Source organism: Pristis pectinata, chromosome 5 (assembly GCF_009764475.1).
Source record: "Pristis pectinata isolate sPriPec2 chromosome 5, sPriPec2.1.pri, whole genome shotgun sequence".
NCBI lineage: Eukaryota > Metazoa > Chordata > Chondrichthyes > Rhinopristiformes > Pristidae > Pristis > Pristis pectinata.
In genome coordinates this window covers 65989028-66005298 of record NC_067409.1, presented here as the reverse complement: position 1 = coordinate 66005298, position 16271 = coordinate 65989028, and the positions used below count along the sequence as shown (strand labels likewise).

General features: G+C 42.5%; 1 protein-coding gene across 2 annotated transcripts; it reads left to right on the top strand.

Moving 5' to 3' along the window:
- Nucleotides 1-2110: 2110 nt before the first annotated feature.
- polr1f (RNA polymerase I subunit F) lies at nt 2111-14749 on the top strand. Of its 2 annotated transcripts, XM_052016399.1 has the most exons (5): nt 2111-2333; nt 4808-4882; nt 5225-5366; nt 6169-6371; nt 12408-14749. In XM_052016399.1, exons 1-5 carry the CDS (start codon nt 2122-2124, stop codon nt 12805-12807), a joined length of 1032 nt encoding a protein of 343 aa, XP_051872359.1. In that variant the 5' UTR covers nt 2111-2121; the 3' UTR covers nt 12808-14749. The 2 variants fall into 2 exon arrangements, with proteins under 2 accessions (XP_051872359.1, XP_051872360.1); XM_052016400.1 differs by lacking the exon at nt 4808-4882.
- The last annotated feature ends 1522 nt before the right edge of the window (nt 14750-16271 follow it).

Below are 16271 nucleotides of genomic sequence, written 5' to 3'. Positions count from 1 at the left end.
TTCTGGAGGACTGGAGAGTGGCTAATGTGGTACCATTGTTTAAAAGGGGTAGTAAAAACAAGCCAGAAAACTACAGGCCAGTGAGTCTGACATCAGTGGTGGGTAAATTCCTGGAGGGGATTCTGAGGGACAGGATCTACCAACAGGTGGAGAGACAGGGCCTGATTCAGGATAGTCACCATGGCTTTGTGTGTGGGAGGTCATGTCTGACAAACCTCCTGGAGTTCTTTGAGGATGTAACCAGGAGGGTAGATGAGGGTAGGGTAGTGGGTAGTGGACTTTAGCAAAGTCTTTGACAAGGTCCCTCATAGCAGGCTAGTCTGGAAGGTTAGATTGCATGGGATCCAGGGGGAGATAGCAGATTGGATTCATCATTGGCTCATTGATAGGAAGTGATAGGGTGATGGTCGAGTGTTGTTTCTCAAACTGGATCTAGTGGTGTGCCACAGGGGTCGGTGCTGGGACCTTTGTTGTTTGTAATTTATATAAATGATTTTGACGTGAGTGTAAAAGGTATGGTAAGTAAATTAGTGGATGATACCAAAGTAGGTGGTGTAGTAGATTGCGTAGAAGGTTATGAAAAATTAGAGGGGGATCTTGATCAGCTGGGTATGTGGGCTGAGGATTGGCAAATGGCTTTCAATCCAAACAAATGTGAGGAATTGCATTTTGGGAGATCAAACCAACATAGGACTTATACAGTGAATGGTAGGGCCTTGGGGAATGTTATGGAATAGAGGGACCTTGGAGTGCAAGTGCATAATTCGCTGAAAGTGGCGTCACAGGTAGATAGGGTGGTGAAGAAGGCATTTGGCATGCTGGCCTTCATGAGTCAGGGCATTGAGTATTGCAGTTGAGAAATTACGATGAAGTTATATAAGACGTTGGTGAGACCACAGTTGGAGTATTGTGTACAGTTTTGGTCACCCTGTTATAGGAAAGATGTTATTAAACTGGAAAGAGTACAGAAAAGATTTAGCAGGTTGTTGCCTGGATTTGGGGGCCTGAGTTACAAGGAGAGGTTACGTAGACTTGGACCTTATTCCCTAGAACATAGGAGATTGAGGGGTGACCTGATGGAAATACACAAGATCATGAGGGGGTATAGACAGGGTGAAAGCACGTGGGCTTTTTCGCAGGGAGGGGGTGCTAAAAACAAGGGGCATAGATTTAAGATCAGAGGCAAGAGATTTAAAAGGGACATCAGGAGAAGTTTCTTCATGCAAAGGGTGGTGCATATTTGGAATGAGCTGCCAGAAATAGTGGCACATTAGCAACATTTAAAAGCCATCTAGATAAGTACATGGATAGAAGAGGTTTAGAGGGTTATGGGCCAAACGTGGGCAGATGGGACTAACTCACTGGGCAACACTGTCTGCATGGGTGAGTTGGGCCAAAGGGCCTGGTTCCATGTTGTATGACTCTATGACTCTAATCTCTTCATGCAAAGGTAGTGAATCTTTCCAAGACTATGGGAGCTAAGTTGTTGGGTTCATTCAAAACAGACATCCATAGCTATCTGGATATTAGGGAAATCAAGTGTTTTGGGGATAGTGCGAGAAGATGGTAATGAGGTAAAAGGTTACCATGACCTTGATGAATTTGTAACAGGTTGGAAAGGTCGGATGCTCCTAATTCTTACAATCTTACGATTCCTGGAATATTCAGAAATCTATCAACTTCTGTTTTGTAATTGTATATAGTTTGTCTTTTATTATCAATAAAGTTTATTTTGTATAAAAAAACTTCTGTTTTGAATGCAATCAATGGCTGAGCCTCCACAGCCTAATGAGATAAAGAATTCTAAAGATTTACTACCCTTTGAGAGAAAACAGTTCTCCTTATTTCGGCCCCTAAATGGGATCCCTTCACTGAGAGACTGCTCCTGAATCCCTGCATGAAATTGTTTCTCTTTTCGGCAGCGCCAGCGCCACCTGCCGGCACTGCTCGGTATCACCGCTGCGCCACCTGCCGGCACTGCCCGGTATCACCGCAGCGCCACCTGCCGGCACTGCCCGGTATCACTGCAGCGCCGCCTGCCGGCGGAGGCGGACCCGGAAGCCGTTGCGGAGAATTTGCGACAACACGCTGCCTGTGCGGATTTACGGCAGGTCCCACCGCATGGCGACCTCGGCTGTGGCCTCTTCTCCGCCCCTGGCACCGGGAGCTCCGCTCTCCTTCAGTGAGGCCTGTTCCCTCATCCAGAGCCCGCACTCCTGCCTGGTGCTGGACACCTGCCGGCGGCACCTCGCCCTTTGCCCGCTTTACCTGAACCGCAAGCGGAGCGGCATCGAGAGGCAACTCAAGACCGAGCTGCTCCGCTTCTCAGAGAGGTGGGGGTGGGGAAGGGGTGGGGTATGGGGGGAGGGGAAGGGTGGGGTGTGGGGGTGGGGTATGGAGGGTGGGGAGGAGTATGGGGGTGGGGGAGGAGTGAGGGGAGGGGGTGTGGAGGGGGTGGGGGAGGGAGGGAGGGGGTGGAAGGGGTTGTTGGTGGTGGGGGGAGGGGAGGGGGGGAGTGAAGTAGGATTGGGGAGAGTAGAGGATGAAGAAGGTGTAGAAGGAGTGATAGGGGAAGAGTTAAGGGACTGGAAAGAGTTGTACAGCCCAGAAATGGGCTCTTTTGCCTATCATATCCGTGCTGACCTTTTTGGCTATCTGGACTAATCCCATTTGCTTGCAATAGGACCATATCTTTCAGTGCCTTGCCTATTCAAGTATCAGTCTAAATGCCTCTTAAACAAAGTGATTGTATCTGATTCTGCCTCTTCCTCAGGCAGCAAACTCCTGATCTCAATCACTCTCTCCATGGGAGGGAAAAAAAGCCTGCCCTAAAGATTTCCTTTAACATTTCTTACCTTAAAACTATGCCCTTTTGTTTTTGACACCCCTACCAGAATCAGGTTTATTACCACATCTGTTGTGAAATTTGTTGTTTTGTGGCAGCAGTACAGTGCAAGACATTAAAAATTACTCTTAAGTTACCAAAAAACAAATAAAATAATGCAAAAGAGGAATAACGAGGTAAGTGTTCATAGATTCATGGACTGTTCAGAAATCTGATGGCAAATGGGAAGAAGCTGTTCCTAAAACATTGAGTGTGGGTCTTCATGCTCCTGCACCTCCTCCCTGATGGTAGTAAGGCGAAGAGGGCATGTCCTGGATGGTGAGGGTCCTTAATGATGGATGCTGCCTTCTTGAGGCACTGCTTCTTGAAGATGACCTTGATGGTGGGGAGGGTTGTGCCCGTGATGGAGCTGGCTGAGTCTACAACCCTCTGCAGCCTCTTTCGATCCTGCACATTGGAGCCTCCATACCAGGCGGTGATGCAACCAGTCAGAATGCTCTCCACCGTACATCTGCAGAAATTTACAAGAGTCTTTGGTGACATACCAAATCTTCTCTCACTCTCTGACTGTCTACCCTATCTATCTATGCCTTTCATTATCTTGGATGCTTCTGTCAGGTCACCCCTCAGCCTCTTTCACTCCAAGGAAGTATAAACCCAGTTTATCCAATCTCTCCCTGTATCTAAAATCCTCCAATCTAGACAATGTCCTGGTGAATCTCCAAAAGAATGAATTGGGATGGGGTGAATGTGAACTGGAGTAAGGAGTGGATGAGGATAAGGTGATGAAGGTAGTAGGTGTGGGGAGGTAAAATAGGGAGTTGTTGGTCAGGTGGGGAATTGAACCTGGGGTGTAGATTGAAAAGTTTATTGGTGGTATGAATGGGGTAAGGCCAGGGAACAGGAATAGTTGGCAACACCTAGGTACACCACCTTTATAAAGGGTTGCAGTGTAGTTATATTGTCAGGGCTGTTCTCTGTGGTGTTAGATGGTTGAGCACAGGGCCAGGTGCTGGTGTGAGGATTTGGGATTTGAAGTTGGCATGTTGGAGTCTAGGTATTGGAGTGTGGGGCCTTGTTTTGGAGTTGGATGTTTGGTCACAGGGTGCTGTGTGTTCTCCGTTTGGTTTTGGCTTTAGGATTGGGGTGTGGTGTTGGGTGTCAGCAGCCGTCAAACAATGTTCGGAGAGGTTATCAAATTATTGTTTGTGACATCTTCTGCATAAGTCAGCTGTTGCATTCTCTGCTTTACCAGATTGACTCCAGTTTAAAAACACTGATAAAGGCATTCTCGGGCATTTTGAGATCATGAAACACACAATATAAATGGAAGTTAATTTCTCCGTAATTTTGGAAATCGGCTGTTGATTTTCCACCGAATAATAAGTGACTCATTTTCATTTAGTCAGGTGTAGACACTCCATGGATAATTGCAGGTGAAAAAATATCGACAAAAAATGCCCAAATGATATGCAGTGTGTGCTATAATTGGTACACGGTGTTAATTAAAAGGCAGGACCATTATCTTTGGTCAGAGTCACATGCACTTGTGCATTTTCTGATCTTTTTTGAACCTTGAATTGATTGCATTTAAATTGACATTTTATTATCACAGTTTCCATTAACTATTGATTAGATCTGGCTTAGTGAATGAAGATACCACTGTACACAGTACCATATGGTTGTTTCCCATTCTGTATTGAGTTAACTGCTCATAGCAGAAAGCATTAGGGGTACACATATACTCCTGCTTGAGGGGGAATGTTGTTACTGCTGAATAAAGCCAATTTATAGGTTTTACAGAATCTGCAGTGGCTCTTTCTCATCCCGTGAAGGGAGCATGTGCTGCTCCTGTCTGGGAATCAGTACTGCCCTCTTGGGAGAAAAACATGTCTTTATTGGGGGTGGGTAGGTGGGAAGTCGCATTGGAGACAACATCATGACCTGTGGTTACTTCCACAGATCCCATCAGTGCTGTTCCTTTGTCCCAGAAGATGTGTTTGATGTCCCAGCCAAAACTGGTGAAACTCCTATTGGGTAAGCTGAGGGCAAATATAAACTGAGACTGGGATTTGCCATTTGTGGAGTCATGCTTTCAAGTTCAGGCCTGGTTGAACATTCTGTATCGTCGGGAGAAATGGTTTATGTTTTTAAACTCCATGTATGCTACATCTTCACTTCATCTTTTATGATTTATTATAATGGACGTGAAAAATGCTTCTAGCAGTTTCCATTTTAATAAGCTTTTTGTACGAAAAGGTGCTGTTTGTGCAGATTGAAATACAGTTTTTAAATATACAATTCATTGCTGTTGTATCTTAAGCTCTTACTAACAAATACTATTGGAATAATTTTATAATCTCCAGCACTTTCTTTTAGTCTGCAGGGTGTCCCAGTTGCATATGACAAGGTCAGATTAATTGGTGCGTTAGGTGACATCTATGATGACCAAGGATATATACATCTCAACATTGAAGCAGACTTTGTTATCTTCAGGCCCAAAATTGGACAGAAGCTGATGGTAAGTTTCAGTTTTATTGAGAAAAGCTTTAGAAGAGAATGCTGCAGGGAGTTGAAGTGCATAAATACTTAAATACAGTGTTGATAAAAGAATTTTTGAAATGAACAAATGAAAGTGTAGGTCCTGAACAAAGACTGCCTTGAAAGTGGATGTTAAGAATAGACTGTCTTGAAAATTAATGATCAGGAAATCCTGGAGGTGCTGATAATGAGGATAAGGGCTTTAGCTACAGAAAAGACTATAGTAAGGCTATGGTCGGCATTGTTATCACGGTACAAATAGGTTTATGTCATTGGATGCCCACCTTGGGGTTGAAAATAATGGGAACATTATGAACAGTCTTGTTTAATCCGAGAGATTTGGTGGGGAACGAGGTAATGTTACAGAGTTTGTAGTAGGGTCCAAGGGAGGTTCTTTGCTTTCCTCTTTTTTTGTAACAGGTGGAAATTAGAATTTGTCCATGAATGAATTTTTATTCAGTTTGTAGATATGAATGCACTAGTCTTACAACAGTCTGAAGAAAAATAACAAGAAAACGTGATAAATTGCTCTGTGGTCAGGACACCACCACTTTTCACCAGATAAGCAGAGTAGTCTGGACGATGAGTTTTCATAACCAATGTCAAACTTAAAGTTTCAGAAGCTGCTTAAAATCACAAGCTTTTTCACTGATCTTTGTATAATGGGGTTTGCAGCACATTAACCAGCCTTTTGAATTTTAAAATAAGGTATTGCACTTGTTATCTGTATACTTCTAATATCCACAGCAGCAAAGGATTAATTGTCTACTGAACTTCTGCAGGGCACTGTGAATAAAGTTGCTCCAAGTCATATTGGTTGCCTGGTGCATGGGTGTTTTAATGCTTCGATTCCCAAGCCACATCATGCAAATGGAATCTGGCCAGGCTTTGCAGTAACAGTAGGAGATATTCTGGAGTTTGAAGTTGTGCAGCTGGATGCTGATGCTGCTGGTGTACTGTGCATTCGAGGACAATTGGATAAAAGGTAATTCCCTGGAGACATTTACTGATGAAATGGACAAATGACAATTCTGCAACAATTGATTTAAATTTTCACTGAGTTTCAATCCAAATCAGGACCTTGTAATTTGGGTTGATCAGAGAGTTTGAAAGTCCTTTGCATGAAATCTGTGAGCTGGCCTGCTTTTCTTTTTAGGGTTATAATTGTACAGTATGGAAACAGGCCCTTCAGCCCAAATTGTCCATGCTGACCAAGGTGCCCTCTTGAGCTAGTACCAGTTGCCTGCATTTCGCCCATATCCCTCTAAACTTTTCCTATTCATGAATCCAGATGTCTCTTCAATGTTGTAATTGTACCCGTGTCTACCACTTCCTCAGGCAGCTTATTCCATGTACTCACCATCTTCTATTGGGGGGGGGGGGGGGGGGGCCTGCTCTTTGGGTTTCCTTTAAATCTTTCTCCTCTCATCTTAAATCTTTGTTCTCTAGCTTTAGACTCCCCTATCCTAGGAGAAAGACTGTGTCCATCCTTATTTATGCCCTTCATGATTTTATAAGCCTCTATCAGGTTACTCCTCAGCCCCCTATGCTCCAGGGACAAAGTCCCAGCTTCTTCCAGTCTCTCCTCAAGCCCTCCAGTCCCGGCAACATCTTTGAGTCCTGCACCCTCTCCAGCTTAACCACATCCTAAAGTATGGTGACCAGAACTGCACACGTTAGTCCAGTTGCAGTCGCATCAAAGTCTTGTACAGCTGTATCACGATATCCCAACTCTTGTATTCATTGCCCCATCTGATGAAGGCTAGTGTACTGTATGCCGCCTTCACCATTTTGTCCAGATGTATTTTCACTTTCAAGTAACTATGTACGTGTAACCCTAGGTGTCTTTGTTTAACAACACATTCAGGACCCAGCCATTCACTGTGTATGTCCTGCCCTGGTTTAACCTCCCAAAATGCAGTACTGCCTTTTCTTGGCGCAATTTCCTACTTAACCTCAATCCTGTTGTAACCTTCGACAACCTTCTTCACTGTCCACCGCACCACCAATCATGCCACCTACATTCTCATCCAAATCATTAATATATTTGACAAACAACAGGGGACTCAGCACCGATCCCTCCAGTACACCACTGGTCATGGGCCTCCACTACCACTCTCTGACTGCTACCATCAAGCCAACTTTCTCTCCCAATTGGCTAGTTTGCCCTAAATCCTGGGTGAACTCACTTTTCCAGGCCAGTTTACCATGTAGGCCCTCGCTACAGTTCATGTAGAAAATGTCTACTGCCCTGCCCACGTCAATCTTCTTGGTCACCTCTTTCTTTAAAAAAAACTGCTGACTATCTCTAATCACTCTTTGCCTTTTCAAATGCTGGTAGATTCCTGTACCTCGGAATCCCTTCCAGTAACTTTCCCACCACTGATGTTGGGCTCACCGGCCTGTAGTTCCCTGGCTTGTCCTTGCAGCCTTCCTTGAATGAGGGCACAACATTAACCTCCCTCCAGTCTTCCAGTGCCTCCCCCGTAGCTATCAATGATACAAGTGTCTCTGCTAGGGGCCCTGCAGTTTTTTCCCTAGCTTCCCACAATGCACTAGGATTTTGGTCAGGCCCCAGGGATTTGTATACCTTAATATACTTTAAGACTGCCAGCGCTTCCTCTTTAGTAGTGTGTATATTTTCCAAGACATCATTATTCGTATCCCTTTTTGCTGCTGATTGAGAGTAGGCTGATTGGATGATAATTAACCAGATTAAATTTATTTTCTTTATGAACTGGATGTACCTGGGCAATTTTCCACATTGTCGGGTAAATGCCAGTGTTCTAACTGTATTGGAACAGCTTGGCTGAGGTACAGCTAGTTCTGGAGTGCAGGTAGTGAAACTGGAATTGGAAAGAGGGAATGAGAAAGGAGGTCTATAGCCACTGAGTAATTGACCAATTAGGTTAACCTTCCCTCTAAATTCTGTACAGATGTTTGGTGACTAGCTTGAGCACAGATATTTAGTGGTTGGTTTGTTTTTACAGATAAGTGTGAGAATTCAAGGGTAGCAATCTCGGGATTGCTGCCAGTGCCACGCGATAGTGAAGGTAGGAGTAGGAGGAGATGGCAAATAAATGTATGGCTGAGAAGTTGGTGCAGGAGGGAGGGTTTTAGATTTTTGGATCATTGGGATCTCTTTAGGGGAAGGTGGGACCTGTACAGAGAGGATGGGTTACACCGGAAGCGGAGGGGGGCCAATATCCTTGCAGCCAGGTTTGCTAGGGTGGTTCGGGAGGGTTTAAACTAGTTTGCGAGGGGGGTGGGAACCGGAGGAGTAGGTCAGAGGAAGAAGGGGATGGGGAAAAGACAGATCTAACAGGTAGAGAGGCTTTGAGGAAGGAGAAGCAGAGTACAGGCTATAAAAGTAGTAAGGCGAATGGGCTAAAGTGCATTTACTTAAATGCAAGAAGTATCAGGAATAAGGGAGATGAACTGAGAGCTTGGATAAGTACATGGGACTACGACATTGTGGCTATTACAGAGACATGGCTGACATCAGGGCTGGAATGGATATTGAATATTCCTGGTTTTCAGTGTTTTAAAAGGGATAGGGAGGGGGGGAGAAGAGGAGGAGGGGTGGCGATACTGGTCAGGGACACTATTACAGCTGCAGAAAGGGTGGATAATGTAGGACGATCCTCTCTAGAGTCAGTATGGGTGGAAGTTAGGAACAAGAAAGCAGTTACTCTACTGGGAGTATTCTATAGGCCCCCCCCCACACCCGGTAGCAGTAGGGATACTGAGGAGCAGATTGGGAGGCAGATTTTAGAAAGATGCAAAAGTAACAGGGTTATTATTGTGGGAGACTTCAACTTCCCAAATATTGATTGGCACCTGCTTAGTGCCAAAAGTTTAGACGGGGCGCAGTTTGTTAAGTGTGTACAGGATGGATTCCTGTCACAGTATGTTGACAGGCCGACTAGAGAAGGTGCCATATTAGATCTAGTTTTAGGTAATGAACCGGGTCAGGTGACATCTATCAGTGGGTGAGCATTTGGGGGACAGCGACCACTGCTCCGTAACCTTTAGCATTGTCATGGACAGGGATAGGAGCAAAGAGGACGGGAGGATATTTAATTGGGGAAAGGTGAATTATGAGGCTATAGGGCTAGAACTTGCGCGTGTGAATAGGGATGGCATTTTCAAAGGGAAATGTACTGTGGAGATGCGGTCGTTGTTCAGGGATCTCTTACAGGATGTTAGGGATAAATTTGTCCCGGTGAGGCAGAAAAAGAATGGCAGGGCAAAGGAACCATGGGTGACGAGAGGTGGAAAAACTAGTTAGGAAGAAGACGGCAGCATACATAAGGTGTAAGCAGCAAGGATCAGACAGGGCTTGTGAGGAATATAGAGTAGCAAGGAAGGAACTTAAGAAGGGGCTGAGGAGAGTGAGAAGGGGACATGAAAAGGCTTTGATGAGTAGGGTTAAGGAGAATCCCAAGGGTTTTTACTCGTACATGAAGGGCAGAAGGATGGCTATAGTGAAGGTAGGTCTGATTAAAGACAAAGGTGGGAAGATGTGTCTGGAAGTTGTGGAAGTGGGTGAGGTTCTCAATGAATACTTCTCTTCAGTATTCACCAAGGAGGGGGGTCTTGATGACGCTGAGGACAGTGTTGGTAAGGGTAATGTTCTAGAGTATGTAGATATCAAGAGAGAGGATGTGTTGGAGCTGTTAGAAAATAGGAGCTGTTAGAAAATATTAGGACAGATATGTCCCCGGGGCCTGACAGAATATTCCTCAGGCTGCTTCGTGAGGCAAGGGAGGAGATTGCTGAACCGTTGGCTAGGATCTTTGAGTCCTCGTTGTCCACGGGAATGGTACCGGAGGATTGGAGGGTGGCGAATGTTGCCCCCTTATTCAAAAAAGGTGGTAGGCATAGTCCAGGGAATTACAGACCAGTGAGCCTTATGTCTGTGGTGGGTAAACTGCTAGAAAGGATTCTAAGAGATAAGATCTATGAGCATTTAGAGTTTCATGGACTGATTAGGGACAGCCAGCATGGCTTTGTGAAGGGAAGATCTTGCCTCACTAGCCTGATAGGGTTCTTTGAGGAGGTGACCAGGAAGATTGATGAGGGTAGTGCAGTAGATGTGGTTGACATGGATTTTAGTAAGGCGTTTGACAAGGTTCCGCACGGTAGGCTTCTTCAGAAGGTCAGAGGCCAAGGGATCCAGAGAGGCTTGGCGGTGTGGATTCAGAATTGGCTTGCCTGTAGAAAGCAGAGGGTTGTGGTGGAGGGAGTGCATTCGGATTGGAGGGGTGTGACTAGTGGTGTCTGGCAAGGATCGGTTCTGGGACCTCTACTTTTTGTGATATTTATTAATGACTTAGATGAGGGGGTGGAAGGGTGGGTTAGCAAGTTTGCAGATGACACAAAGATCGGTGGTGTTTTGGATAGTGTGGAGGGCTGTCGAAGCTTACAGAGGGATATTGATAGGATGCAGAGCTGGGCTGACAAGTGGCAGATGGAGTTCAATCCGGAGAAGTGTGAGGTGGTACACTTTAGAAGGACAAACTCTGAGGCGGAGTACAAGATAAATGGCAGGATTCTGGGCAGTGTAGAGGAGCAGAGGGATCTGGGGGTTCATATCCACAGATCACTGAAAGTTGCCACACAGGTGGATAGGGTAGTTAAGAAAGCTTATGTGATGTTAGCTTTCATAAGTTGTGGGATCGAGTTTAAGAGCCGTGAAGTAATGATGCAGCTTTACAAAACTCTGGTAGACCACACTTAGAGTACTATGTCCAGTTCTGGTCGCCTCATTATAGGAAGGATGTGGAGGCGTTGGAAAGGGTGCAGAGGAGATTTACCAGGATGCTGCCTGGATTAGAGAGTATGGACTACGAGGAGAGACCAAAGGAGCTAGGTCTTTACTCATTGGAGAGAAGGAGGATGAGGGGAGACATGATCGAGGTATACAAAATATTAAGAGGAATAAATAGAGTGGACAGCCAGTGCCTCTTTCCCAGGGCACCAGTGCTCAATACAAGAGGGCATGGCTTTAAGGTAATGGGGGAGAAGTTCAAGAGAGATGTCAGATGGAGGTTTTTCACCCAGAGAGTGGTTGGTGCATGGAGTGTGCTGCCTGGGGTGGTGGTGGAGGCTGATACGTTGGTCAAGTTCAAGAGATTGTTAGATAAGCAAATGCAGGAATTTAAGATAGAGGGATATGTGGGAGGAAGGGGTTAGATACTTAGGTGTGGTTTGAAGTTCAGCACAACGTGGTGGGCCGAAGGACCTGTGTTGTGCTATATTGTTCTATGGTTCTAATTATATTGAATTCATGTTTCTGCTTGCTGTGAGATTAAGTGATTATTAAAAACACTGAAAATATAGCATAATACCCAAAATAATAAAGCTACAATGAGTACAAACAGATTACAATTGTTAATGACTGAGCAGAACTGGTGACTTGAGTTCAGTGGTGTAGTGGTTTTGGTACAAAGCTGATAATCAGGAGAACACAAATTCAAATCCCACCATAAATATCTGAGAAATTTAATTCCAGTTTTTAAAAAAAAAATCAAAAGTAAGCATCAATCATTGAAACAGATCCATACTTCTACTTAAAAAATACTCAGCTGGTTTCTTTAAGTCTCAGAGTGTGATTGATGCTTAACTACCCTTGAAGTAATAGTGAACTGCTGCCTGGAACTTAAAGAGCAGGTCCACCCCACCACTTTCTCAGGCGAATGTCAACAAACATAATCCAACATTCAGAGTACATTCAACTCGTTACTCTATTGAATTTGTTGGTGCCTTCTTTGGTTACCAGTTTACCCATATGGATATTGTTACTGTTGATGGAAAGTATTTAGACATTACTTAGATTCAGAATATCGAACATCTGCTGCAGTGAATCGAGTGCTAGTTATGGAACACAGGCAATGAGACTTCAAAAACTTGGATGAGTTTACTTATTGTCATATGACTGACTTGTGATCAAAACCAAAAAATGTTGGTCTTTGTCTATTTAGTTTATACTTAAATGACATATTGCTTTAAATCCTAGTGTGCAGGCACCATATGGTGCAGATTTTGAAGAACCGCTGGAAGAGGACTGTGTTGAACAAGATGGTGGTATAGCTGGGAAGAAGAAGAAAAAGAAAAAACAGAAGGATGAAGAATGTGAAGAGATAGCTGAACAGGCTGTAGACTGCACAAGTTCAGAAAAGAGTCCTACCAAACACGAAATGGTAAATCTTGAAGAGATTTTAGACAGTAAATCCAAAAAGAGAAAGCGAAGGACTGAGGAATCAAATACAGACACAGAAATCCATGAAAGGGATGGCAATGATTACCATAATTACAACAAACCAATTAGAAAGAAAAGAAAATTTTCTGAGAGTGAATCAGAGACCACCGATTGTGCACAAGAATCAAAACACAAAAAGAGAAGAAAATGTGATTAGGAAAACTAATATCCATAAAATGCCTGACTTGAACTGCTGCAGAGATTCTTCAGCACCTTCTTGAAAATGTGGGAAGGAAGGTGATTTTGTTCTGAAGAGCAGGGAATTTTGATGGAATGCTGTTTGTTATGTTGTCACATAACATAATTTGGAACTTCTTGTTTGATGTGCAGTTGCAGGATTGTCTTACTAGCCTGTTTGTCAACATTTGTAAGGGCCTAATACACCATTTATGTATTGCATCTGCTTGCTATTACAAAAGCTAAATGCTGTGACTGCTGGAAATCTGAAATGAAACAAAATGCTGGAAATATTCATTTCTGCAGCATCTGTGGAGAGACACACAAGTTAATTCTTTAAACCAATGATCCTGCATCAGAAAGATCATTGACTTCATAATTTCAAGCAAGTGAGACCAAATGTACTTACAAATGTTGGAACTACGCCCTGTTGGTAATTATATAATAAATCTGCATTTTTCCATGCAGAAGATTTGTGACACTCACTCTTGTCATGATAAAAGCACAAAATGCTGGAAACACTCAGCAGGTCAGGCGGCATCTAGGGAACCTCAGTTCTGATTATGGTTCTTTGACCTTAAATTTTAAGTCTGTTTCTTTCCACAGAGGCTGCCTGCTCAGTGAGTGTTTCCAACATTATTTTGGATTTATTTTGATTTTCACTCATTGTCATATTGTTCACTTGTACAAGGTAAAAATGCTGTGCGAAAACAAATTGATTATCATATGTAATATTTTTGTTGCAGTTTTTTTTAATTACAAATAAAGTAACACTTAGTTTGGACTGCAAGTTTAAAGTCAAATATTAAGAATTAATATATATTAGTTTGTAACTAGAATAAAATTCTCAAAGCAACTGTCCTTACTTAAAAATTGTAGCTTTGCACCATTTAAATATTTTAAGTATCTAAATTTATGATCTGTGTAAAAACAGGTAATTTATCATCCATACTTTATAGCTTCCTCTTTAAAAGTTGTCTGAGGTGGCTTCTAATGGCAAATTATCCAATAGTATTGACCAGTTGTTCTGAACCCACTGCACATTATTGAATGTAGTATTTAATTAATATTTATCCTGTTTTCTTCCACTATCTCAATATTCACAAGAAGATTCTTTTTTTAACATTGGCACATGATGCTCATCTTTGCAATCAACAAAGAAATCATCATTACACCTCAGATGATATTGTCTAATGGGAACCACCTTTACATGAGAATTTCTTCTCTTCCCTATTTTTAAAGTGCTTTTAAAATCCTGGTTGAGATTTTGTATTGTTATTTGCTCATGTATGCTCTTTCATGTTCAGTGAAATCATTGAGTTATGTACATTGTGGCCTTTTCCTCATTTACTGTTGATTGCATCCATATGTACTGAGTTTTTAAGCCAAAAATGAAACAAAAGAACTTGCAGCTTTGCTGCTCATTGAATACGTTGGATCTAAATATGTTATAGGAAGCATTTTTTATTCTCACTCCATTGACACCTGTAGCCAATACCACAGCCAACTCTAAAGCTCAAAATGTAACCCAAGTTAGAGAAATTGAAGTCAGGTGAATCAGCATGATTTGCTCCATTCCTAAGGCAATTAGTTTTCTATTCCTATTAGGCCCAAGGTTTAATTGTAATTTTGGTCTGTTGTGCTGTAAGAAAGCAGTGAATGTAAAAGAAAATCATGACGTGCACCTTGGTGATGTTGAGCCACCATGTTTGATCAAATGTCTAGAGAGTATTAGCTATAAGGAGAGGTTGGACAAACTTGGATTGTCCTCTCTGGAGTGTTGGAGGCTGAGCGGTTTATAAAATTATGAAAGGCATAGAAATGGTAGATAGAAGCTTTTTCCTAAAATGGAAATGTTAAGTACTAGAGGACATAGCTTTAAGGTGAGAGGGAGAAAGTTTAAAGGAGATGTGTAGGGTAAATTTTTTTTTACACAGAGAGCTAGGTGACTAGGATATGCTGCCAGTCATGGTGGTGGAAGCAGATAAGATAGTGGTGTTTAAAAGGCATTTAGGCAGGCACATGAACATCCAGGAAATGGAGGAATATGGGTCATATGCAAGCAGATATGTTTAGTTTAATTTGGTACCATGGTCGGTGCAGACATCATGGGCCGAAGGGCCTGTTCCTGTGCTGTACTGTTCTATGTTCTAAATCTTTAATTGTGGAAAAATGGGAGTATTGGAGTGATCGGTGCAAGAATGATTGCTGTGACCTATAATTATCACTATGCTACACACATAATCTTTCTGTGGATCAAATTATTTTGCAGAGCTGTATGTGCAACACCAGTGACTAACGAAATCCCAGTTATTTTTAACACCACTTGGATTTATTTTGAAGTGTCCAGAATAGCTGACCTGAATCAGTTAAATATTGAAAATTAATGAAAATCTTCACTGAAACTGCTTTACCTACTGAGTATTTCCAGGATTTTTGGGTTTTATTTCAGTTGAATATTGCATTTGACTATGGCAATTATTCTATAGTACTTAATGAGATTAGGCAAGATGTGAGGAATTGACAATCAGGAGGGTGCCAACAGACAGCAAGGAGACAAATATAATACCCATAATTTAAGGAGGGTCAGTAAACAGATATTAGTAACAAGATCCTTTATTCCAATCCACTGTAAAATAACAAAATTGAAAAGCAAATGTAATCTTTGATCTGTATGTACACAGAGAGCAGTAAAACACTGAGAAAATCCAAAAACAGCTGATTTGCATTAACAAGTACAAAGTCTACCAAGGCAGATGTCTTAATTCTAGTACATAACCCCATGATCCTTAAATTAATGAAATGATATACAAAGCTTTCAACCATGAGCACAGATTTAATTGAGTGGTTTAAAAAGAGTATTGCCTTTTGTCATTGTACTGATTTATCATTTACAGAAACGTCTGCTAATACATTAAATCCCAACTTTTGGATGTAGGTGCTGCCCTCAAACCTCAGCAATTTGTCCTTTGATGCCAAGCTTATTTACAATATTTTGTTCCATTTATTCTGTGAAGCTTGAAACACTAGGGAAGGTGTTTTATAGGTCCATAAATGCTTGTCAGGAGCAATTATAACTGAATGTCTGTAATGCTAAGACAAGGGGAAGGAGTGCCAATAAGAGATAATTAATTTGTATCATCTGCAGCCTTAAAACTGAAGATCTGAGGAAAGTTGTAGTAGGAACTGTGGATTAGGCATGACAGAATGTTTTCTTCAATGGTTTCAGCTCTGCTCTGGTGATGGTCTTAGTATCTGCTGTACTAATTATGGGAAATACAGTCTATTGCCTGAGGTTTACTTGTTCCCCTATTGATTAGCCACTGCTGATGGCGATTGTATAAGAGAGAGGTAGGTGTCTTGATGAATATTGCATAACGTGAATGATACGCCAGTCATAGTTGAATTGTGGGCAAATGTGGGTCAAACGATTGTAATGCCAAG